Below are 25,675 nucleotides of genomic sequence, written 5' to 3' on the forward strand. Positions count from 1 at the left end.
AAACAAACACAAACAAACACAAACAAATACAAAACGACAGCCACAAAACGACAGCCACAAATACAAACACAAACAAACACACAATGGTATTGGAGACATCTTCAACATTTCAGCGTTCATCGCCGGCGTCGGCGTCGGCGTCGTGCTTGGCCACGACTTCCTTCTCGCGTCCAAAGGTGCTGGACCAAATCATTCTTCAGTTGTTGGTGGAGTGTTATTGACCGTATCAACCTAACTCGGGAAAGCCGTTGCTCTAAAAGAATTGGCTGATAACTTTGGCCTCCATCACATGGTTCAGTGTCATACCGTGCCACAGCTTGGGAGATCATTTTCTGAACGTGGTCAATGTCATCGTCTGATTCATCGTCCTCGTTCTCTGGACGCTCGTCCTCAATGATCATGTTGTGCAAAATTATGCATGTCTTCATAATATAGCCCAGATCATTGGCTTTCCATCCTCTGGCGGGCTTTTTTAGAATCTCTCATCTAGCCCTCAGAATCCCGAACGCCCTCTCGACATCTTTCCGGTAGGACTCTTGATATCTTGCAAATAGCTGACTTGCCTCTCCTACCGGATTTGTTATTGTTTGTATAAGCGTGGCCCATTTGGGGTAGATCCGGTCCTCTAGATAATACCTCATTGTGTAGTCATTGCCATTAACCTTATACTTGATCTGATTGTTTCGCATCTGCTCCTCATCATAAAAAAGGTGTGAGTTATCCAATACGTTGAGGTCATTGTTGCTCCCTGGAAAACCAAAATTGGTATGCCAAATCCACATGTCGTACCCGACAACTGCCTCTAATATCACAGTTGGGGTGTGATAATGGCCTTGATATGCCCCTTGTTGTCCTACTGGGCAATGTTTCCATTCCCAATGCATGCAATCTAGACTTCCTAACATACCTGGGAATCCTCTTTTAGCCTTACGCAATAGCCGTTGAAGATCAGCCACTGTTGGTGTGCGGAGGTATTCCACTCCATACACCTCCGGAATAACTCTTATGAACTTCTTGAATAACTCCAGCACGGTGGTTTGGGCAATTTGGAAGCCCTCATCTGGGGCATCAGCCGAGTACCCAGCGGAGAACATTCTCATGACCAAAGTCAGCTTTTGCTCTGGCGTGCAGCCCCATCTTCCAGCAGCGTCTTGTCTTTATTGAAGTAGACATCTTTGTTGCACACATCTTGCATCATCTTTAGGAACAATGATTTCTTCATCCGATAGCGCCGTCAAAACATCTCTTCAGTATATCTTGTTCCAAGGTCGAAATAGTTGCTCATAATAAGACCATGGCCTAGTTGGCGGTCTCGAGGGATATATCGTCGTGGTTGAGATGTGCCTCCATGTATTGGCCTTCTTTGACTTCGTTGTGTATGTCGTCGGTAAGCAGCCATGGCACACGCCGTGATATTTGCGAGCTGGTCATCGTACATGTCTAGTTGTGCCTGAAACATCTCTTCATCTGAATTATAATCGTTGGGGGTAGACATTCTGAAGCAAAGTGTAAACGAATTTTCTGCGATTACTAAGCAGGGTGAATTGGTGAAAGCACGACATGGTGAAATTTATAGACTAGGTGTGATAATGTAAACGAATCAAAATCTTATCATCTTGGAAAGTTAAACGAATCACAATCTTATCATCTTGGAAAGTTAAACGAATCATAATCTTATCATCTTGGTTAGTTAACGAATCAGAATCTTATCATCAGTCATAATAGGCTATCTTATCATCTTAGAAAAGTAAAGGAATCTGAGACATATTTAATAATAGAGTATTTTATTTTAATTCATAATAAAATGCATACATAAAGTACACGACAACACATAGTTGGAAAAACAATGACACATCAGTCATATTGTGAAAAGTCAGTGTTGGGGAAGTACCCTCCTGAGCTTGACGTGCCCTGATTGGCCTCGTTAGCAGCACTTGCATTCCACCTCGCAAAAATTTCACGATGTCGTGCCTCCTAAAACGCTCGTTGTTCTTCGTGCATGGTGGTGGGCTCCTTGCCCATGACCTAATAATCTTGCTGCTTTTGTTTGAAATTGGTGTGCTCTTTGATCAATCGGTCGCATTATCGACAAGGTCATCATCATTAGTATCAACTTGTTTGGCCCTCTTGGAGTTGTTTCTGCCAGGTGGCCTCGGGCGACTACTGCTAAGTGGTTGAAAGGTCGGGGCATCCTCATCCGCGCTCAATTGAACTGCTTCAGCTTCGGTGTCGGCATCAGTGGTGGTGTCGGTTTGTGCATGTTGTCATTTCACAAAGTGTTGCATCTTAGCAAAACAATGGTGCCAAGCAAAAGGACGGCTTCCCGAATTTGTTGCTTGGTATTGTGCGTTGGCAAAACTCACCTAGTAATATGAAAACAAATTAATGAATTATAAATGGTACTCAAATATTTGAATTTAATTATCACAAATATTTAAGTTTAACTAGCAAAAATAAAGTACACACAATTTGAAATAGAGTACACATATATTAATCAAACGAAAATATGTAAATTTAATTAACAAAAATATTTGAGTTTAACCAATGAATAAAATTTCGAGTTTCGAGGAAATTTCGACGGAAATTTCGAAGATTTTTAAATTTCGACAGAAATTAGATGGAAATGACGGAAATTGCTATCAAAATACGGAAATTTTGAATGAAACTTTACCATATGTTTATTTAACATATTATCTACTAAATTGATAAAAAACATTGAAAAAATCAAATTATATAGTATGTTTCATGTGATATAAGGTGAATATAATGTCCGCTGGAGCAAATACTGTTAAATAAAATTAGTATAATGAATAAACAAAATTATTATATTCTTTATACTGTATAATTTAATTATACACTAAAATCTAAACCCTAATACTCTATATATTTTATATACCCTAATACTCTTTATACTCTATAATCTATACATTAAACCCTATATACTCTATATTTTTTAGGATATTAGGTTTTAAGCCCTTTAGGATACTTTTAATTATTATAAAAGGCCCTGGGTCGAATATCGGTCATACCACAGTTTCCCCCTTCACAATAGAAGAAGAGCGTCGATCATAATGGAAAGCCTCTTTCCCCCGGTCAGTGACGAAAGTTACCAGGAGCAGTACTTCTCCCGCCAGGCTGCCCAGCTGAAACATCTCAGTAACTACCGGCAGATCCACTGGAAGGCCAGAAGAGTAGGTATGGCCGTGGATGATGGTCAAGTGCTACGGAGAAACCAGAACGATCCGGTTGATCTGGTTTATATAGAAATGTATTAAAGTTTAAGGTTTAAAATAACTAAAAGAAATCTCAAACTTTTTTTTTCTTCTTTCTAATTGCCCAAAGGCCCCAAACCACCCCTCATTTTTTATCTTTCCTTACTTTTTTCCCCGTGCATCTCTCTTCAGTCTTTTATTTTTATTTTTTATTTTTCCTTCCTTTTTTCCCGTGTCTCTTACTTAGCCAAACTTTGTCTTCACTAAGTATAACAACCCAAATTTTGGCTTACGGTAATTTTGTTACTTAAATTTTTCAAATTTGTTTTAAGGTTTTTTTTAAAGGAATTAGAAATTTCTTTAAATTTATTTTAACTAACTTAGACCTTTGGTTGTGGTTCTAGAGCTTAGTTGTGTGGAAATGAATTTTAGAAAATGATAATTCAAGAATTTGACAATTATTATTTTTTTCAGAATTAAATTATAAGAGTAGGATTTTTCATAATTTTTTTGAAATCAATTTGACTATTTTGAGGTTATAGGAAATTAGTACTCATCAATACAAGTTCGTAGAATTTTTCGGTGAATTATTTGGAGTCTCGAGCTATTTTTTGTGAATTTCTGAAGTTGGAGAAAATAGAAAATATGAAAATTTCGATAAATTTCGATAAATTTCGGCGAAATTTTTCCGAAAAATTATTAAATATGTGTTCGATTTCGACACCCTAAAAAAACGAAATTTTCGGCGAAATTTCGCCGAAAATTTTGAAATTTAATTCCTTGAGTTTAACTAGCAAAAATAAAGTATACACAATTTGAAATATAGTACACACATATTGATCAAACATAAATATGTGAATTTAATTAACAAAAATATTTGAGTTTAACTAAGAAAAATAAAGTATACACAATTTGAAATATAGTACACACATATTGATCAAACATAAATATGTGAATTTAATTAAGTAAATGGGGCATTTATGTTGAGTTTAATCAACAAAACTCATCGTATCAATTTGATTTTACCCGCTAGTATGTGATCGTTCGGCCGCCAAGATACATTTATGATATTTCGAGGTGGCTTGCCCTATTTTCTTGAAGTGAGCCATGACCGCCCCAATTTGTCGCCCATTCATCACGGCAAGAGGATATCTCCGAATAAATTGATCGTACACTTTATTCTAAAATTCCATATTTCTTTGATTGGATCCGATTTTACAATCTTCCGAATTTTCCATCCAAGCTTCAACAAGCGCTACCTCTTCTTCATTGGACCAATTCTTTCTCTTTGCATTTTCCATAATTGGAAAAGAAGAATTTTCTAGTAAAAGTGAGGTGATTTGAATAGATTGATAAAATGAATGAATTGGATAGATAGATGTGTGAAAAAATGAGGTGTGAATGCTCAATTTATAGGAAAAGTGATGAAATAGCCGTTATCAATTTTTCAGAATTTTTAAATATTTTTTTTATATTTTTAATTGCATTATAACGGTCAATTAATTGTAGCCGTTGATCTCCAACGGATACATTCATCTGAACCTCCAGACGCTGCTACGTGTTGCTGGCTAGGATTTTATTATTATTTTTAAATTGAAACCTGGCTTTATTGGTGACCATTGATCTGCAACGGGCAGAAGATCGTGGCCACCTGTGTGTGTCAAGTGCGTGTCCCGGTGAGTGGCAGACAGCTGCTGCGGTGAACAGTGGATTGTCGGCCACTTTATTTTATCCCTCCGCATGTACTGCTTTGCCCCTGGCTTCTTTCAAATTTCCGGACTCAGCTTCAGCTTTTTAAATTTCTCAAAAGCCCTTCATTGTCTTTTCGCATGCTGGTGGGGCTCACTTAAATTAAAAACTCACACACTCTCACTCTCAGCTGGACCCTCCCCTCGCCCTCAACTCATACTCTTACTCACCCTCACTCTCATACCTCCGGCCTACTGTAGACAAAATGAGAGTTTCCTCCCACTCTCACTCTCAAGCTCAAGCTCACCATTGTGGAAGGCCTAAGTGTTCAAATGTAAGTGTTCACATTTAGTAACTGTTACAAATTTGTGTATTAATCCTTGGAGTGGTAGAATTTCTTATTTTTCAAATTTGTGGAAGCAATGAACAAGTGCTGCAACTGCAGTTGCATACAATGTTTTCAAGAATAAAGAATGTGTATTAATTTATGGTAACTGTTCACAAATTTGAACACTTATTTGTATATTAATCCTTGGAGTGGTAGAATTGTGAACACTTACTTAGTCACACACATTGTCACAAATTTGTAACTGTTCACAAATGTGAACACTTACAAGTTGTTGAGCACTTACAAATGCTCCTTGTGAGTGTTGGATTCAAATGCTTGATCAAAAGGTGAGCTAGATTAATTAATTTGGTTTTCACACCCCTTTATGTTTTGTAAGATTTAATATCTTGTTTAACAAGTCACTCGAAACCCACCTCACGACAAACCCCTCTCCCTCCCACACTGACCTCCTCTCTCTTTATCTCACTTCGCCACAAGATAGAACTTGGGAGAAAGAGACAGAGAAAGAGATGGGTTAGGATTGAGGGGAATGAAAGAAAGGAATGGAGTGGAGTAGAGGGAGAGGGGGGACGGGGCAGTCTCGACCGAGGCAGTCCCGACCGGAGAGGCTGCCATAAAGAGGGGTGGGATAGGGTGCTACATCAAGTGGGAGCTTAAGTTAATTTTTTATTTTAATTGAGGATAAAATGGAAAATTAAAAAAAAATATACAAATAAGGATAGATTGGCACTATTCCCACCCACATTCTTATTTTCCCACTCCCTTTTGTTAAAAAAAAAATAATAATTGCATTTCACTTTTTTTTATAATAATTGCATGCCCTTTCTTGCGATGATTTCCTTGTTTGGGTTGAAGACGAGCCTCTTGGCTGCGGAATCCCCTTCTCTTTGATGTACATTTTATTGATTCCTAATGGAAATTCTACGCTATTTCTCAAAAAAAAAAAAAAAAACCAAGAAACGAAGCAGCCATTGCAGCCTATCTTCCATGAAACTCATATTTGGGGTGCCGTAAATTAATGGGGTACTACTTTTGTATCACCACCAATCCTCATAAATCATAACAGATGAAAGAGTATGGAGGTGAGCTTCCAATCCATTGCCTAGACCAATAGTGTTACAAGCAGCACATTGTATCCTAAATTTATAAATCTCAACTGAGGTGGGAGTTTGTCATTTAGTTATTTATGGGCCACCTCTACACCTCATTTATTTACATTATCTAAGAAATTGACATATTCTGCCACATTAGTTAGAATTAATAAATTAGGATATAAAATATTCTCTATCATTTTGATATGATAAGGTAGGTAGAGAAATTAAAATAGAGTGCGGGAATGTCACCACTCATAGGGATTGAGTGAGCATTTAGGAGGTCTTAGGATGGCTCCACAAATTGATATGACAGTGCAGTTTTTCCATGTTTTGATAGGAAACAAGACCAAATTAATTTTTGGGCCGACTGGAAATTGAGTTAAATTTTTTTTTTTTTTTTGGATTTTTAATTAGACGACCCAAAATTAAAACATTAGGAGCCTACAGCTACGCAGCTTACACCACATGACCAAATACACAGCCTACACCACACCATCTTAGACTGATAAACTTTGGATTGGGAAATGCTGGCAATCAATCATCATTAAACAAGATCGAGATGACAGAGGATGAGAGCTTTTGACATCAATCTATGAAGCTGTAATAATTCATACTAGAGTTTCCTTGTTACTTGTGGGTGGATGAGAAATTATTTATTATTTTAGGCCAATACCAAAAAAGAACAAATGGCAGTCCAAATGTTAATGACTGTATATATTTTCAGTTGAGCATTCCAACACTCTTTGCTAGTCTTTGAACAATTATCACCCTACAACAATGTAACTGTTGATTAGTTAGAGGCAATAATTACATTAAAAACATAGCTAGACAAATAACTTTCCATTACATGTTACTTGTAAAAAATTAATTTTTTGTTTTGGTGAAAGCAAAAAATTAATATTTCAATACACACAAGTCCAAGAAAAAAACAATTTCATGCACTCCTGTACTCCAACATTTGATTGTTATTGTTACTGAATGATAATTGCACAAGCATTCAACCGTACACTCAATTTAAAACTGGATCACAACAACAAAAATTTAAACGACTATATTTAGTCATGAAACTTGCACAGGGGAGTTTATCAATGTTTTCTATTTTTGTTTTATTAAGGGAAGGGAAGACAAGAGTTTAACTCTTACCATAGGAGTGGTAAGTGCTCATTGAAAATAACAGCTTCACCAGTGGGGAAAAAACAGCTTCTACTAGTAACAGACTAACAGGTAGTGTCTTCCAAACAAAGACTTCGTAGTTCATTAAAAAATAATGTTGCAGAATGGATTTATATCAAAGTTTTTTGTTTTTGTTTTTTTCCCTTATCCTAAGCAGAGTCTGCCTTGAAAAAGCAGAAAGCCATTTGCAGAGCATAGAGAACTTATTTTAAATGATGATGACACCAAGACTCATTTACTTCCTATGACCACAAATGCAAGTGCAGAACTGCTGTAACTTAAAAACACATGAACAAGCCACAACGCATAGAAGCTGTAATTGGGATCAGAAAGTTTCACCAGAGTAATATATGAACATGGTAATTGTGTTGATTTTCATATGTATCCACTAAAAGAGTCTGGTTTTTTTTTTTTTTTTTTATGGTATAAATTAGAGATCTATGCCACAAGACCTAAAATACAATATAGAAAGTTCTAAGATACATACTCAGCAATGAAGAGCAGCATGACAAAACGGGTAATTTTGGCCAAAAGAATCGATGCATACAACAATGCTATTATTGTGTTCTCGTCTGTAGGTCATCATTCATTTCTGTAAACCAATGTCGGGTATTCTGGATTCCACATGTTGTTCTGCACATATTCTAAAATTTCTTCCTGCAATCCAAAATTATGTCAATGACCGTTACAATTCTAGAATCAGTGATGTTTGAAGAATCAAGAAATTCAGGATATTTTATGAATATTCATGAAGGCTAGAGATTAATAAATAGCAGCACAGATATACAACGGGGATAGCAAGAGATTAAAAAAAGTTGCTTTCCCTGTTGTATATCTATGCTGCTATCGTGGATTAAATATACATGGTAAAGCCACAGGTCTTACTTATTCCTTCCAGTATGTTCCTTTCTCAAACAAATATACCGTAGGTTGTGCTCTGATATCAGATTAGAAAATGGTATCTTTTTATAGTAACTTCCAAAGTAGTAAAGAGATAGAGAGTAGGCTTTGAAGAAATCACTTATGGATGTGTCTGAGGACTGTCATAAAGACGCAATAGGAAAGTAGTTTCAGATTTGGATGGATCTAGTTTTTCTTATGAATTTGACTGATCAGAAAACTGAATAGAAAGTTCTTTCTGGTATGCTTTGTTTATGAATTTGAAATTCATTGTAACAAAATGATAAGAATAGGAATTTTATAACTCCATTTGTGTGTTTAAAGAGTGCCTGCATCACTTGATCACAGAATTGAAAAATGGTAGGTTCAAATTAGACATTCTTGTCAAATATATGCATTAGTGAATATGTTCACCACATGCTGCAGACAAGATGGGTAATTCAACTTTTTTTATTCTAAAGGAGGGGAAGATGGATTTACCTTGGGAAAGGAATTAAATTCTTAGCTTATCTTTGGGCCTCTTTCTCTAAACATTTTAGAGATAATCCTTTTTGTATTGCTCATCTTGATTGGGGGAGCTTTGATTTGAATGTAATATGTTCTTCAATAATGCTAATTGTCCCAACTTTTTTTCCCAACATTTGTATCTCACCTTATGTGTCATTACTTTACTTTTGGGTTTTATTTTTTATTTTTTAGTGTCCAATGTATGAATGTCATATAAGTTGGGAACGAAAAGTTGGGATGTCTAGCACTACTGTATGTTCTTTTACTTGAGGTTGTTAACTTGAATTTGATGGGTATCTTGTTCATCCTAATTGTACCATCTTCTTTATTAATAAAATTTTTGTTTCTTATCAAACAAACAATTTATCTTTTTTATTCTCTTCACTGAGAATTAATCGTTTCAATCAAATTATAACTCCGAATATTCTCTTGTGTGATGATTCGATGATTGCAAAAATGCCATGTCTGACTCTATTACCAAGGTTGGATTGTGCTTCAAAGAGATGTAGATGGCATTGAAGTATCCTATCATCCAAAAAAGCAAATAAAGTAAATTTCTTGGTAAATAGCAGATATACCTGATTAAGTCTTCGGAGCTCTCGAGCATCCATTTCGCGGTACCCTTCTACTAGTTCCTCCTCTATAGCTTCCTTTATCACAGCTGCAGCCACCTGCTTTGTTATATCTCTAATGCTGCAAATATGAATCAGGTTTAGAGAAATGCATAACACCTTGAATATATATCCTTTTACGTAAAATAAAGATAAAATACAAGGGAGAGGACACAAAAAAAATAATAGAGGCCTCTGATTTGTACCTAGATATAGAAGGGTATATAACCCCTTTGAGAACCTCCTCGTCTGTCATATATGCAGCTAGGCTGTAGTATACATTTGACTGTCAGAACTCAAACTAATTATCATTTTCCACTCTGGAATATAATCTTGAAAGTTGAATTAATCCAATGCATATATACACATATCTGTGTGTATATATACATAATTACAAATCAGGAATAGGATCTGTACTATTATAATAAGCAGGTTTATAACACATTGAATTTCTTTTGAAAAAATACAGAGGAATTTTATATTTTAGGGTAGGGCCGATGGCATTCGCCCTCTCCAATTGATTATTCATACTGTTTACCAGATAATTCTTTTGAGTCAATATGAATCTTGTTGATAATAACGGATGATTCAAGGACAATACCTAAAATGCAAAGGTTGTGAAATTCTCTTTTCTTTTTTTTTTTCTTTTCTTTTTTTTAAGTCAAGCTGGACAGTTGAAATATCCATTCAGTAAAAGTAAATTCATAAGAGCATATGAGAAATACCACTCTGCCGCAGCCTGTAGCATGCCATCAGAGATGACTCTGGAACCAGATAAGAGGGTACCAAGTCCAATCCTGCGTGGAGAAAGATGTATTTATAATCATAAAAAATCAAAACTGAAATAGTTAAAATTAGATTTGGATTCCCTTTAGAAAGTGGAGGAGGATAACTAACCCTGGAAAAAGGTACATGTTGTTTCCCTGGTTGCAGTGCCCAATATGGCCATTCCCTATGAAATATAAAACTCTAGTTAGTTAAGAACCTCCTGTAGTGCATTTCTGATCAAAATGAAAATGCACAGGGAAAATGATTCATAAATCTGAATATAACTAACTAGCTATATAAAATTATAAATGAAGCTGAGAAATCTTTTCTAGCACTGGAAAGAAACCTTCTTTTGTTTTGTTTTGTTTTTTTTCCCTTGAAAGTACAGAAAGGGCAATGTTTTTTGGTCAGCAGAATGATATACCAAAGGGGGAAAAGGATAGCCAAGTTTAAGCCCACGAAATAAAGAATGGTCAATGAATTTGCAAAGCTCACAGAGTATCATATCAGAAAGAGAGCTTAAATACTTTTTAGATGAAAAAAGACAACTTAAATTTTCATTGCTCTTTTCATGAAAGAGAGCCACCATACAAAATCAAACAACTGCTTGCCTTGGTATGTATGTTACATGCAGGCATATGCATGTGTGCCCGTAACTCTCACATGCATGCATGTTTGTTTGTGAGGGCATGCATGTCTGTGGGAGCCTAAGTATCCATGTTGATTTATTTTGGTAATTCTCCTACCTATCTATGATGATGCGTCTTAATTCTATCCCAAGTTTTTCAACATTTAGCTTGGTTTACATTATTATGTGAGGTCCATGATTTTAAATAAGTCAAATTTTTATTATGAGCACCAAGGGGTATGAGATCCATGTCTTTTAAGCTTTAACAAATTTTCTTTTTTCAATCCTCAACAGGTGAATTTCTCTCTCCTGCCTTAGTCCTTGAACAATATCTTGAAGACTCAAACCTTCCACACTAACCATAAATTTTCCTCATACATGCTACTAATGTACTGCTTTCATTTCCTTATTTTAAAATTATCACACGACACACGTATTCTAATCTACAAGATTATCCAGTACCGTCATCCCAAAGTGTACATGAACGAACAAAAAATAAAAGGTTTTTCATAAAAGAAAATGAACAAACAGAAAAGAGGGCAAAACATAATGGTTGATTTGCTCTACTAAAAGAATGATATGCAAGAAGACGTGTGCCACACAACAACCATTTGTGCCCCAAATTTCATCCCCCTGTTTTATAATATGGGTTTTGTTATCTTTAAAAAAATAAAAATTCTCAGTGCCGTAGTAATTATAGGTCCGACAGTAACAAGCTACACACTGATAACAAGTTGTACTATGGGGAATACATGTTATAGTCATCATATCAGCTTCAACAACATGGGAGATATTTAAAATATACTACAAGTGTACAACAAGAAAGATGCAAGAGAAAAAAAAAAAAAAAGAGTAAATTTGTTTTAATACATACCAAGATCCACGTCTTTGAATGGACTTCCACTTGCAAAAACAACATTGTCACCCACAATAGAGAATGCTTCTTCAGGAGTGCACTCAGCTATCCCAAAATGAAAGAGTGCAGTTCAACAACACGAACTAAGCAGAATTTCCATAACATCTCCCCCCTGGGAAAATAAGGAAGAAAGGCATACCATTGTTTGTCGGATTTGACATTGCAAAGATGGCTGGTCTAGTTGAAGTTGAACCTCTAAGGGCTTCTAATACCTATAAATATATATGCTTGACATCAATCTTGCAAGAATACTGACGTGAGAGAGAGAGAGAGAGAGAGAGAGAGAGAGAGAGATGTGCAAATGATCCTTCATACATGACGAACTTGGACTACAAAAGTGCAAAACTGATCCATTTAAAGAAACGAACCAAGATAGTTAATAACATCCTTATGAATTTGCAATTGCATCTTACAAAACTGTTTAAAAATAGCTGAGTTTATAAATGACCAAGGACAACATGCATAGTCATTTTTTCTTAACCAAAAATTTTATTCTGTGAGTTGTACCATGAAAAGATAAATTGTGCCAAGTTTTATTAAACCTTCTTATCTTAGAAAAATCAAGCATTTCTTTCTTGACCAAAACTAGTGGACATCAAAAAGTGTCAATTTCTTATCATAACACATTAATATTATTCCTGAATTGTAAAACAATTTATTCAATATGCAAAATGATCTTGGAAGCATGCAAACAAATGTCATACTCTCCAAGATTTTTACTGGAAAACCATTTGAGTTATAGAATGCATTATAAATACCTCTTTTGAGAACAATCCCCCAACTGCAGAAAGTCCAAGAAGCACATCAGGCTTCACTTGTTGAACCTGATTAGCAAAGATTACCAAAATGTGATTACAAGTGGTGAACAAATGACATTGTCTACAATTTAAAATCAGACAATATTTCTTTTTAGAATATTTAAAATTAGACAATATAACAAATAATATAATTGTTAATCCATAATTTAAATGTCTGTACAAGACTTAGTACAGTTGATAAAAATGTAATTGTTGGAAGGATGTTAACTGCTAATTATTCTTGATGTACTAGTGGATTCAGCTCAAATCACTAACACATTGCATCGATCACATTTAGATAAACCACATGGTCTATGTAATATAATTCAGTGGGAGCATCTAAGAAACAAGTAATCTGAAATAGATCGAAAAAAAAAAAAAAAAAAACTTTAGTAATGCCAATTGCTGCAACACTATCTTCTCTTGCACCGCTAAATTTCAATTTCATAACATATAAAAATCCCACCTAGTTAAACATGCAGTCTTATATGTGCAGAAGATGATGACATTACAATCTACTATGATTTTTTTTTTTTTGGCCACTCAATCTACTATGATTTACATATTATAAAGTGTGATAAATTCACTAACCACTTCCACAAGACTTGCGCCTTCCCTTAACCCTTGACGATGAATTTCTTTGACATTTTTTGCAAATGGAAGGGCATCTGGATCGATACTTTCACGTTCATCAGTGATCAGACCCTGTATACATAAAAACCAACTTAGTTATCTTGTCTGACTAATATACATAACAATGGCCAACTTAACTATCAAAAGTAATTTTTAAAAGTCGGAAGAGTATTTGATAGTTATATGGCATCGTGTGACCACTCACATTGGCATCAACCACCCAGAATTGTCTGCCTGCACTCTCAAATGCATATTCATTGTTTCCTAACATCCTTGCCATTGTTTTTCTTGCAGCATTAAGAACGCCTATTCCTGCACTGCAGCAATGGAAAGATTAAGCAAAGATTCTTTGTACTGTAAGTGCTTTAGCCATTTTTCAGTACAAAGATGCATAAATGCAACTCCAAATGTGAAGCCTCACAAGAAAACAGGCAGCAGATTTGCATATTTATCGACATGTAAAGTGGAGTCTGCAAGGAACTCCAATCCACAAGAAAACCATATAACTATTCAGCAAAAACTTTAAAATATCAAGAAAACAGATCTTCCCTAAATCCCATGACAAAATGAAACAAACTGAAGAGGCAAACAAAAGTGTTTAGAGTTGTTGCTGGCACAACCGCACAACCACATTCAAAAGACCAACAACTCCTCATCAGACATTAATCCATAAAATAAAGTAAAGCACTATCTGGTATTTGTTACCACTCCATCAAAACATCCCCCCACTCCTTTAATTGAATTCATGTCTTTTACTGCTCAGAAGTGTACGCTTTAAAGCATTGGATTAATTTTATGAACTAACCTTCCAGCACCAGCAACAACAATCTTTTGTTTAGGGAAGTCAATCATTGGCCTTCCTTGTGCCCTTACAGCTCCTAAAAGTCCAGCAATTGCAACTCCTGCTGTTCCCTGTAAGAAGAATTGATATGAAATTATACCAGATGGAATCACAATTGTATTTCCATGAACCAATCTAAGAAAATTTCAGAAATACGTTCCATATGTAAGGAATAAGATAATTTTGAAACATGGTCCATATATATAATTTCGCATATCCTTACTATTAGATAATCATTGGATCCCAAAAGTTTCAAGCTATTAGGGAATGAGACAACATTGTACTTCACGTCAACACCTTCTCTAATGTGCAGCCCTATCTTACACCACACTCGGAGAGGCAACAAAATTTTGAATACAAGCTTTATTATTAAAAGGTTTGAGAAGTCTTGCTCAACTTCCTTCTATCAAATTTCCAAAAAATCAACTTCCTTCTATGTTTAAAAGGTACAATATCAATCTTTTGACTCTTTTCCCAATCCAATTCTACGATGTTAGAAGAAAATGTCAATATGTACAGTGTTGTCTCAAATCAAATTTCTAATTATTTTATGGAAAGGTTAGTGGCCTAAAGAAGAATATGATTGGACATTTTAAATAGAAATAGGCATTTAGTAAAAATTATAGAATTGGACATTCAAACATGACTTTAAGTAAAATTGTGAATGAGGCCTTTGCTCAAAAGGGGCCCCATGGCAAGCAAGCAGTTTGGGTCAGTCCTGATTAATAAAAAAGATAACACAACCTTCTAATAAAGATGCTCAGATGCTACCATGTGAAACAGAAAAAGTTAATTACCTGAACATCATCATTAAACATTCTATAGGTATTTCTGTAGCGCTGTAACAACTTAAAGGCCCACTTGCTTTGAAAATCTTCAAACTGTACATGAAAATTTTGTAAGTAATTCTTTAAAGGAAAAGGAAAAGAAAATTGATGCATTAATGCATTCCAGCTTCTAGTATCTAAATAAAGATGTATGACACTTCAAATTACCTGCACAATCACATGCGGCCAACGAGTAAACACTGCTTCCATGAATTCGTCGACGACAGCAATATATTCATCACCATCAAGACGGTGTCTTTGCAATCCCAAATCTAAGAATAAAGAAAAGAATGGTTGTTGATTTCTATGGGGATAAGATCAACTATTAAAGAATTCATGTACATGAGGAAAAACCTTGGACAGAAATAAATACGAATCATCTGATGCATAAACTTGGAAGTGAAGGTCAAAAGTCATACTTGAAGAATGTACTTAATTCTACAGCCATACAAAGGGCGAAATGAGACATAAAATAATAAATATGTGCTTTCTATAGTTGACTATAATGGATATAACTATGGCTGCAGCCTCTCCCACTCCTAATTATATTTTAAAAACAGTAAGTGGGTTTTAATTAAAAATTTAAACTGCAATAATACCACTGCCACTTGCCTTTTCTTTATCTTTTCTTTTTTACTTCTACATCTAAGAGACAGTGAAGGTGAAGAAACATGTTCAATCAGAGAAGCAGAATAGGAGATATTGGTACTTAAATCAACATTCATTAAATAATATCATAATGGAAAAGTTTTGCAGGTGTTCATTTTGTGTGTTCTGTTTTCCCACAATTGCAATAGATTCTTGTTTTACGGCCTTATAGGAAAAGGAATCACCACCTACCCCTTTTGTACTGCTCCTCTATTATATAACATGTATTAAAGAAAAAAAAAAAAAAAAAACCTGATATGTGCTCACAAATTACTCCACATGAACAACCTAAATTGTATATATAGCATGGCATCAAATGATGATGGAACACAAAATAATGAAATAATCCGAAAACTTGAGTTTCTAGTCTGTCATCACGTACCAGCACCATGTTTTCATAACCTTAGAAATAGAATAGCTGTATTATGAAATGAATTTAACCAATTTTTTTAGTACCACTTCAATGTCTTCATCTATTACCATATATACAATGCAAAAAGATCATAACATCTACTAAGTATTGACCAAGATTGAAAGAGGAAATACTTACACATGGGGTCTTTGAGCAGCTTTTCATTGTTAGTTCCAACATCAATCATAACAGGAAGTACCTATATTGGGTGGAGCATAAGGGGTGAAGAACAATAAGAAGGAACTTTTCAACTAATTAGTGACCAAGAGGAGAGTATATGCCAAATGATGCACAGCACAAACCAGCATGAAGGTTCACCAGGTCAAGTGACAGTGAAAATATAAAATGATATAAAAAGATTAGTTGTAACCCATTTTTATTTTTATTTTTTTGAAATATGAAAGTATCCCTACTATTACAACAGGAACCCACTAGCAGTTGATTTTATATAATATATTTATATATAAGAAACATTAAATTAATTTAATTTACAAGAAGACAAAGAAAGACGGGAAAATCTGGTTCCACCCAAATTTTAGCCCATTACACCAGGACGTCCCATGAAAAAAATTGGCACGTCAACAGGTTTGTCATAAATTCAGAATTTTTGTTTAAATGGACAGAATTTTTAGTAAGCAGACTCAAAAACAGGAAAAAACAGTGGATAAGAAATCCACTTCAGCGATACGACATGAAACTAACAGAAAACAGAACATCCAAAGCCAAAGCCTAAAGAAACTAACTCGCAATGGTGGACAAAAATACTCTTTACAAACAGAGCCCAAAGCCTAAATATGCTGACAAGCAGCTACCTTCCAATCTGTCAAAATAGCAGAAATTGGAATATCCTTAAAGTCTAAAGAAGTGGATGCCCAAATAGATGACCAAAATCGAACATTGCCCCATAACTCCCTACCCAATCCCGCTATATTCTTCGAAGATTCTCTTATTTCTTTTGGTCCAAATGACCCAAGGCATTGCTAATACCATACAGCTCAATAAAGTCCAGAATATTGATGTTACATATGAGGATCACTGTTATTCAAATGGGTCCGTTGATACAAATTTACTAAAAGGAGTAAACACCTTTGCCACATTTTTTGGATGCGTATATTAAGATAAACACATCAGAATTATCTATTCAATAACAAAACATAAGATAAGAAAGAAAAATGAGCAAGAACCTACCCTTTGAGGGTTTATTCCAGCAGCAGCAACATACAAATCCAGCTTCCCAATTGAAATTCCAATTCCCTGGACTCCAAGGTCTCCAAGACCCAATATTCTGCTCCCATCCGTAACAACAATCATATCAACCTGCAAACAAATTTCATGTTTGATCACATAAATTAAGCTGCACTCTTTTATGAAACACCAACACTGAAATTCACATATTGTATTCACTTTTCATAACCCACAATGTAAGGCAAATATTAAAATGAGAGGAAGGGTAAACAAGATTGACCTGTGTTTTCTATTTTACTTTCCACCTTCAACAGTTGACCTCATAATACACACACTTGAAACCTTTTACATCTTATTTTCAGACACATATTAAGGATAATCTATAAGTTAGCCAGTCAATTATGAAACCCACATCTCTTACTCTGAAATACTATATTTGTACTTCTAAAGTTTTGTGTGTTAACAAGTCCACAGAATTTCCTAAAAACTAGCCAACAAACCTGTTGGTATCTTTTATTAGATAGCAGAGTAAAATACAGGGAAGATAGCAAAAGAAGCACCAAAAACTGGCATACTGAAGACAATATGAGACTAAGAAAACTAAAACTGGGACCGATAAATAAAGCAAAATGAAATGACTCTACACACTCAAATAACGATACCCGAGACTAAATTTCAGTGTCTAAGAGTTGTTTACCAGATGATTCTAAGGGACTTCATTAGAGGATTTTTTTTTTTTTTAATAGAAAACAGAGAAGATCATATTAATAGGAAAGGAAAAAATACAAGCAAAGTGAACCAGCAGGCCATTTAATTAAAAAACCCTCGACCAATTAAAAACCTGATCAGCTGGCCAATTATAAACCATAGACATCATTTCTCCACGATCTTCCGCACTGAAGTACATTCCTCTAGGCCTTCTAAACAGACCACTGTAATTCTGGCAAACAAGACCTACGGTAGGGGTGTAGACTATAGGCGCATATTCCTCAATGTTGGCAATCAAAACCTGTCAAATTCAAAGATGACAAGTTTATTATAAAATATGAAACATTTCAACTTATCTAAGAAGTTTGACATACAAAGAATATGTACGTGCATGCATAACAAGGCTGAGAATTTCTTGTAGGCACCCTAAGCCAAAACAAGGACAAAACAGAGAGACTGATTTCATCAATGGAAGAGAGTTGGTAGTGCTATGGAAGTGGTAGTCATGGTGGTGTAGTGATGATTATGATTATGCACAGCACATAGTTCTGGCATTAGTCCTATTGGTGGATCAGTGTTGCCTGGTGCAGTGGTGCAGTGGTGCAGTGTTATAGGCTAGATTATATTGAAATTTCTAATTTAAGGTTCAGCATAGCTTTGATTATTAGGCATAACATGTACCAACAGATTCTTCCTTTTCTTCTTTTTTTTGTTAGTTTTAAACATTTCTGTTCTGCCAATGATAACACAGACTAAAGCCACAATCCTAAAAAACTCAAATTCAAGCTCAGACTTTTCAACATCCACTAGTACAGTAGTAGGAAATTAGCTCTGAAGGGTACCACTTGAGAAGGATAGATAACAAAAACCTTGCAACATAAAATGGACATATACATATATATTCAGGGAAGGGCAAAGGCAATAATCAAACTCTTTCTGGGGATGGAGATGTATATTACATTGTTCCTGCAACTAAGACTGAAATATTTTGACATCAAAAGGGCCTAAATTTGAAAATGTCTTTTTGAATTGAAGAAGCTTTCTCTGTAATTAATGCTGAGTAAAAGTCCAGTCTACCTATAATCATAAAATATTTTCTCATTAGTTCTGTGACAAGATAAAAAAAAATTTACAAAAAACCAAGATTGCCAGTGTTAGCAAATATTTCGAACTATCACCTGATGAAGGTAAATGCTACACAGAAATTTCCAAATACACCTCAACATAGAGTACATAAGTATTGAAGTTTGTGACTTACTTTATAATACATTGTCTCATTTCTGTCATGCAACCGGTTAAGTATCCGCCACTTGGCTAGAGCATTTGGATCAGATGGTCCATCTCTAGCTTGCAGTTCAAGTCTCTTCAGGTCAGCCACTGTCAATTAAAAAATTTCTATAACATTATTGCTGGAATATGCAGTTAGTTCATATGGCAATAAAATGGATTAGGACATTCTAAAGCTAAGAGTGAAACAATGTGAGAAAAGATTTATCGCTAGGTTTTTAAAAGCTGAGATGCATCAGTTCATTCAGCATAATGCTGCGAAAAAAATCCATAAATATGCAAAAGTATTACCACACTAGTAATACTTTTGCACATATCCACAATGTCTCCCACGCATAGCCACAGTGCCTCCCTCGCATGTAAGCTCTGTCTGATTGAAACTTGACCATGAAATTCACATAAGCATTCATCCCACCAGTCAGGAGTAGTCAATACTCCAAATGTTAGTTTAGAATACCTAAAACTATGTTCTTTGAAAAATCAGTCCATTAACAATAACTTGGATGTTCTAGTCAAAACTCCAATGATGAAATTCTAGCCAATCACACAATCAAATAAAACCTTTAACTATGAGAGAAAAAAGTAACCTTTAAACTGTTCCTAACACTGTTTTATACAAGATATAAGGGGAAATGGAATCAGTGGATACACCACTCAATCGGAAGCATGAAAAAAGAGTTCATATCATTTTTTTTATATAATTTGTGGGCATCTTTATCAAACATACAAAGAAGAAAAAGCACTCTAGTTTCTTCCAAGGAGCACTGCCATTAATTGGCGTCATAAAATAACCAAAAGCACAAAACTGATGTTGGGTCATATTGAATTAGCACAAAGGGCTTAAGAAGGCAAAAATCCATGGGAACTGACAAAAAAAACACTAAGAATAGACTTACTGAAGCGTTCAATTTGCTGCTCGGTAGACATAACATTTGGAGGGAGAAGTCCCCGAAGATCAAGACGATCTCGTTCTGTAATGGAGAATGACGTCCCCTATTTGACAATCATTTAATAAAAATTAAAATTAAAATTAACTCTTTGTAACTTAAAAATAAAATTAAGCAAAAATTGGAAACTAAAAAATGATATAGCACCATCACAATTCACATGCAACAAATAAGTAACACACAAAGCCATAATCAAGCACTGCAATTCAACACTTATTCAAATTTGATATTTTCATTGTCTGACAAACAACCGGGTGTTCATATTTGAATTTACATTATACAAAAAGAGTTCTGTATCAACAAAACAAAACACTGGGCACATTGCTTTAACTATACCCCATTTCCAATAATAGGATTGTATATTAAATTATTAATCTACATGATTTAGTTTGATATAACTTAACCTGCAACAATTGAATAATTAATCACTTCAATCATAACCCATCACACAGAATCCAATTTACAAAACTAGTTTCACATAAATCAAATCCAACCACAACTTGATCTTAAAAAACAGTACTCTTCAGAGAGCAACTTATAAAGCAAAACAGAACTGATATCGAAAGGGTTTGATTTGGGTTACTTTATTGAACCAAGGGTCGTGAAGAATGTCGAGGCTGCGCTTGTGTACAATGATTGGGCGGTTGCCCTCGGTTGTAGTGAAGGATCTGGAGTGGGGTAGCAGAGGATTAGTCCCCAGTCTGACTCTGTGCTTGAGGCGTTTGATGAGAGAGGAAGAGAGCCTGATCGGAGAGTTGAAGTTTGACATTGTTATGTCTTGGAGTGTTGAAAGTGAGACTGAGCGAGGACTGAGTGAGAAGGAGAGCTAATAATGGAGGTGTTGTGATGCTATTGGTAGTGGAGACTGGAGAGTGAGTGACTTGTGTTGTTTTTGGTTTTACATTTTGCTAAAATTTTGCTTCGTTTGGTAATTCGGTTGCTCGTAAAGTTTGTGAGAAAGAGAAAATTAAAGCCAGCCCTTTGTAAACGCTTGCCAGTTGCCACCACCCCCACTTGGAAAAGACTGGGAATGCCCAATTTTCTGAGTCAAACCAGTCATGCTGGCCCGTCTTTAATACGCGGGGGACGAATATTTTTTTTTTTTTTTTAGCAAATACTAAACAAACCTTTCTTTTAAACCAAAAAAAAAAAAACAACCTTTTCTCTAAAAATTGCCAAAAAAGACTTTTATGTTTTAAATTTTTAATCCTTTCTAATTCCCTTTAGTTTTAAGTTGAGTGTTAAAATAATAATGCTAGGAATCTAAAAAGACAAGATTAGTGCTTCATGCACCACATTTTATCTCAACTTAATAAATCTCAACTAATATAAGAGTTTATCATTTATTCGGGCTCCTCTAGATCTTATTTATTTACAGCAATTAATAAATTAATATATCATCTATTACATCAATTTAGATACAAGTTGGTGCCTCTTTTATTGGTTGTTACTTAATTATCTATTTAGGTTTTTTTAAAAACTTATTTATTTACTCCGATAAACAAAATAGATAATTACAAATAAATTAATAAAACATTTAAAAATTACAAAAAGGACAATACCAAATTTCATATCTCATTTTAAATTTTTAATCAATTATATAATTTCATAAATTGCGGTTTAATCAATAGCTCTGCAAGCCCCAGCCCATTACTGGTTTCCCTTTTGCCCCAGCCCATTGTTTTTATTGTAATAGCAATGGCTGTAATTTTTAGTATTTGTTATGTCATTTTTTGTAAAATGCATAATTTCATTTAATTCATTTTAGTCAATGGTGACTATTTTGGGATTTATAAAATGTTCATTGACCTATTTGTAATTTTGAAATGTTTTATTGACTTTTTTGTAAATAACCCTAAAAAAAATTTAAAAAAATTAATCTAAAATCCATTTTACTGCTCTTAATGATAAACAAACTCACCTAAAAAGTTATAATAATAAATATGTTTACTTTGTACAAATAAAGCCTACGTTATGATTTGTCATGTTTTTGGCGTCGAGCCCTTGGTGAGAATTTTTTTTTTTTAAGGGCAAATTGCCACTGTCGCACAGTGACAATTAATAATAGTATAACACTAGTGTTTTTTGCAATTCAAATATCTAATGTCGCACAGTGGCAATTGTCGAGCGCTTAATGATTTCTGTGTTATGCGCTTCTTATTGAAGTGGATCGGGCTGAAATTTTCTAGAGCAAATAGGCTCAATTATCAACCTAATTTCTGAAATGGACTTTAAAAAAAAATAACCCAAAAAGATTATTGGTTTAATTACTCCCATCGAATTAATTCTCATCAGACTTCATTTTAACATAATCTGTAAATTATATACAAATATGTAAATATAAAAGGAGTCAATCGACGCGTGAATGCCAAAGCAAGGGACTTGTATTTGATCTATACAAATTCCTGACCCTAGTTAAAGTTGTGAACTTGTGACTCAAAGCAGCAAGTCTGTCTGCATCCCCCCCTTGATCCTTTATTTCAACAATGAACAATTTAGGAACAGTCAAAACCATATGGGCCAAGCCAACAGGCCCATGACCCACTCTTCATCTTCATCATGGGTGGATCATGGCCAACATCCATTCATTCATCATATCGTGGGTGAATGCTAATTTTAACCTTGGCTAGTAGGCCCAACACCCATAACTACATGGGCTGACCAGCATTGGGTGTTTTTAGCTTTGGTATGTTTTCAAACGACAACTTGGTACAATTAGACTTCAAGTAATTCACAAAATGGATATGGATTAGATAAATTGCAATCCCATAATTTTAGGAAGTGAGATCATTTTCATATATTAATTAAGAAATGAATATGATTTTTGTTTAATTAGGATTGTAGCAATCTATTGTTACCTTTTTTTTTTTTTTTTTTTAAGTAGGGACTAGCTGCAATCAAAAATTAGAAAAACACACATGCTTAGTCTAAGGGGGGTATAGTGTATATAAATTTATAAAAACTTTTGTAGACTTTTTTTAAGTGATAGACTTTTGCAAAATTTACAGATTTTCACAGAGTTCTACTGAATTCTACAGAATCTATAGGACTCCTTAAAAATCTACAGGGGAGAGGTTGAATTTATAATGACTTTAAAATACACATAAAAGTATTTCAAAGTCATTACAAATCTATCATTAAATGAATTCCATAAAATTCAATGACTTTTTAAATACACAGAAACTTTTATAGATTTTTTAAAAGTCTTAATTGAATAGATCCTTAAAATTCTTACTTGAATGCACATAGATTTTTACAGACTCTTTTAAAGTCTTTAAAAGTCTTAATTGAATACCACATGACTTTTAAATTCCACAAAAGTCTTTTAAAATTCATATACAATATACCCCACTAAGATAGAGGTGATGAGACACTGGATCCAAAAATCCCCTAATTGCTAATTTGCTATAGACTTGTTCCAAACATGATTTTTTTTTTTTTATTCTACTTAGTGGTATTTTTCGTCTTTTTATTGTTTTTGATAATTAGTTATTAGTCTAATGATATTTCTTTATATTTTATGTGGAGGGATTTAAAGTTTGAATTCTCCCTAGATCAAAACAAATTTTTTTTTTTAATCAGAGGGAGAGGAGATTCAGACTTGGGAGTTGGAACATTACCAATATTATTTTTTATAGTTTAAGGGAAAGGAAATTCAGACTTAGGAGTTGGAACATCGGGAAATAGCATTAGACTAGTAGCTAGTTAGTAAAAAATAATATTTTCATAACAATTTGAATTATTATAATTTTACAATTGATATGAATTTAGATGAAGGTCAGAAACTAAAGATGTTCCTGCATTTTATATAAAATAAAAAAAAAAACTCAAAATGTTCATGACTTTTCAGTTTTCACCCAATTGGAATGGTCAAATGGCATGGGGAGTGGAAAAGAGATCATGGTAAGGACCAATTAAGGAGCAACCGAAGAAGAATCAAGTACCCCACAAGGCCACAAATAATGGGCCTTGTTTGAGGAATTGAATCTGATTCCTTTTAATATTGAAAGAATATATTTTTCATCATCCCATTCCCATGTATAGTCCATGTCTCCAGAGAGTACTTTGCCATCGATTGCTTGGATCTTAAACTCTCACCACACCACATTACCAACACTTTAAGATAAGTAAATTAGGCACATGAGATTGGAAATGTCCAACTTAATTTTCCTTAGTAACAAATTAAAAGTGTTGTATACCAAACTTCATTTTTAAAACATGACATTTGTAACATGTTCCCATGTGCTCTTTCTCTAGTTATTCCTAGCATAATTAGGCATCAATTAATGCATGAAGTACATTTTGGGTTTCATGGTCATTACTGAGGTCCTCAACTTATTGTTTCATCATTTCATGCTATACGTACCCCAAACTAATATGACAATTTTCTTAGTTCTCTTTTGTGGGAGTAAATACAGTATTTATATAGTAAAAATAATATAATTTTTCATTAAAAAAAAAAAAAAGTTAGTACGTAGCTAATTTTTGCACACAACAAAATTCCAAGTGAAAATGTTATATGTAAGAAGCAATGACATTAACTTATAAGTCACAAAAATCTCGCAATTTTTAAAACCATGAACCGGTGCAATAAATGTTTCTGTTGACGTTTTTCCTTCCAAAATACAACAGCCCAACTGTTGTATGACTCACATTGGCCAATATGCAATAGATTGTACCAACAAAAAAAAAGTACCAATATTTGAGCCCAAGGCTCCACCAATTAAAAAATAACACATTCATTTGGCTAAAGAAACCCACTAAAAATTTGAGAAGCTGGAGAGTGAAAACAAATGTGTAAAAAGTCTTTTAAGTAATAATAGGAAAATGATGAAAATAGAGGTAATTCATAGGCTCTTAAGAACCATCTGAAAAAGTTACAAGAAATGAAAAGTAAAAAATTGTGCTCTTCCCATTCTAATTAAATAGAAAATATTAAAAATATTAAAATCTTGCAACATCTTTAATTATATTTCTAAAATTCTAATACTTAACTCAATCATAATCTGAATGAAACTATAAACTTATTGATCAAGTTGACTGTTCTAAAAAACTTTCAAGCCATCAATCGCTCAAACGTGAGGTTTTCAGGTACATATGCTTTCAACTTTATTTATTCTCATTAGCTTTTACTTTTATCCAATACTTCATGGACCACTTATCAGAATAAGGTTATCCTTCATCTAATATGGAATGGCATTAAAATGAGAAATTTGGTCATCATTTTTGAAACAATACTAAACTTTTTATAAGTTGAGTTTTTCGAGTTCGATCAAGTTGAGTTTAGGTCTTGAATCTGAATTAAATGTAGGGAGACTTAGAGCTTATTTTATTTTATGAGTGTTTCTTAGAGTAAGACTGGTAGTGATTTAGAGTTTTTAATCAAGTCATTTTATTTTTTTTCTTTGACGGCTTTATATTAGGTTTTAACTTCGGAATTTTGGGCTCCATCTAAAATCCCAGAATTAATACCTAATATGAAGCCTCTATAAAACCCACTCTACACCCTAGGAAGGGAAATACCCTTCAAATCGGGAGAATTA

General features: G+C 34.2%; 2 protein-coding genes across 3 annotated transcripts; both read right to left on the reverse strand.

Annotated features, from left to right (window-relative positions):
• Positions 1–482: 482 nt before the first annotated feature.
• On the reverse strand, positions 483–1,495 carry LOC147291072 (uncharacterized). The gene is made up of 2 exons (XM_086235865.1): positions 1,242–1,495; positions 483–1,155 (listed from the first exon to the last, which is right to left on the reverse strand). Exons 1-2 carry the CDS (start codon positions 1,493–1,495, stop codon positions 483–485), a joined length of 927 nt encoding a protein of 308 aa, XP_086091991.1.
• Positions 1,496–6,932: 5,437 nt separating this feature from the next.
• NAD-ME1 (NAD-dependent malic enzyme 1) lies at positions 6,933–21,070 on the reverse strand. Of its 2 annotated transcripts, XR_015121083.1 has the most exons (20): positions 20,716–21,070; positions 20,082–20,178; positions 19,157–19,275; positions 18,032–18,199; positions 17,194–17,322; positions 16,144–16,204; positions 15,114–15,217; positions 14,916–14,999; positions 14,083–14,189; positions 13,483–13,594; positions 13,236–13,349; positions 12,606–12,671; positions 11,987–12,059; positions 11,806–11,892; positions 10,433–10,487; positions 10,261–10,332; positions 9,742–9,804; positions 9,503–9,617; positions 8,005–8,174; positions 6,933–7,113 (listed from the first exon to the last, which is right to left on the reverse strand). XR_015121083.1 is itself a non-coding variant. In XM_086235668.1 (19 exons), the coding sequence occupies exons 1-19, from the start codon at positions 20,899–20,901 to the stop codon at positions 8,100–8,102; spliced, it is 1,887 nt and encodes a 628-aa protein (XP_086091794.1). In that variant the 5' UTR covers positions 20,902–21,070; the 3' UTR covers positions 7,813–8,099. The 2 variants fall into 2 exon arrangements, 1 of the variants encoding a protein (XP_086091794.1); XM_086235668.1 differs by lacking the exon at positions 6,933–7,113 and having other exon boundaries at positions 7,813–8,174.
• Between the last annotated feature and the right edge of the window lie 4,605 nt (positions 21,071–25,675).

Source organism: Dryas octopetala, chromosome 3 (genome assembly GCF_963921425.1).
Source record: "Dryas octopetala chromosome 3, drDryOcto1.1, whole genome shotgun sequence".
NCBI classification, from domain to species: domain Eukaryota; kingdom Viridiplantae; phylum Streptophyta; class Magnoliopsida; order Rosales; family Rosaceae; genus Dryas; species Dryas octopetala.

What these genes read in the sequence shown, in the direction of transcription:
- LOC147291072 (XM_086235865.1), bottom strand. Translation starts at nt 1,495, where the DNA reads ATGTCTACCCCCAACGATTATAATTCAGATGAAGAGATGTTTCAGGCA. An exon ending in ACAAGATATACTGAAGAGAT is followed by an intron (nt 1,156 to 1,241) that starts GTTTTGACGGCG and finishes ACTTCAATAAAG; the next exon opens with ACAAGACGCTGCTGGAAGAT.
- NAD-ME1 (XM_086235668.1), bottom strand. Translation starts at nt 20,901, where the DNA reads ATGTCAAACTTCAACTCTCCGATCAGGCTCTCTTCCTCTCTCATCAAA. An exon ending in TCTGGGTGGTTGATGCCAAT is followed by an intron (nt 13,350 to 13,482) that starts GTGAGTGGTCAC and finishes TTATGTATACAG; the next exon opens with GGTCTGATCACTGATGAACG. An exon ending in GCGCAAGTCTTGTGGAAGTG is followed by an intron (nt 12,672 to 13,235) that starts GTTAGTGAATTT and finishes TTTGCTAATCAG; the next exon opens with GTTCAACAAGTGAAGCCTGA.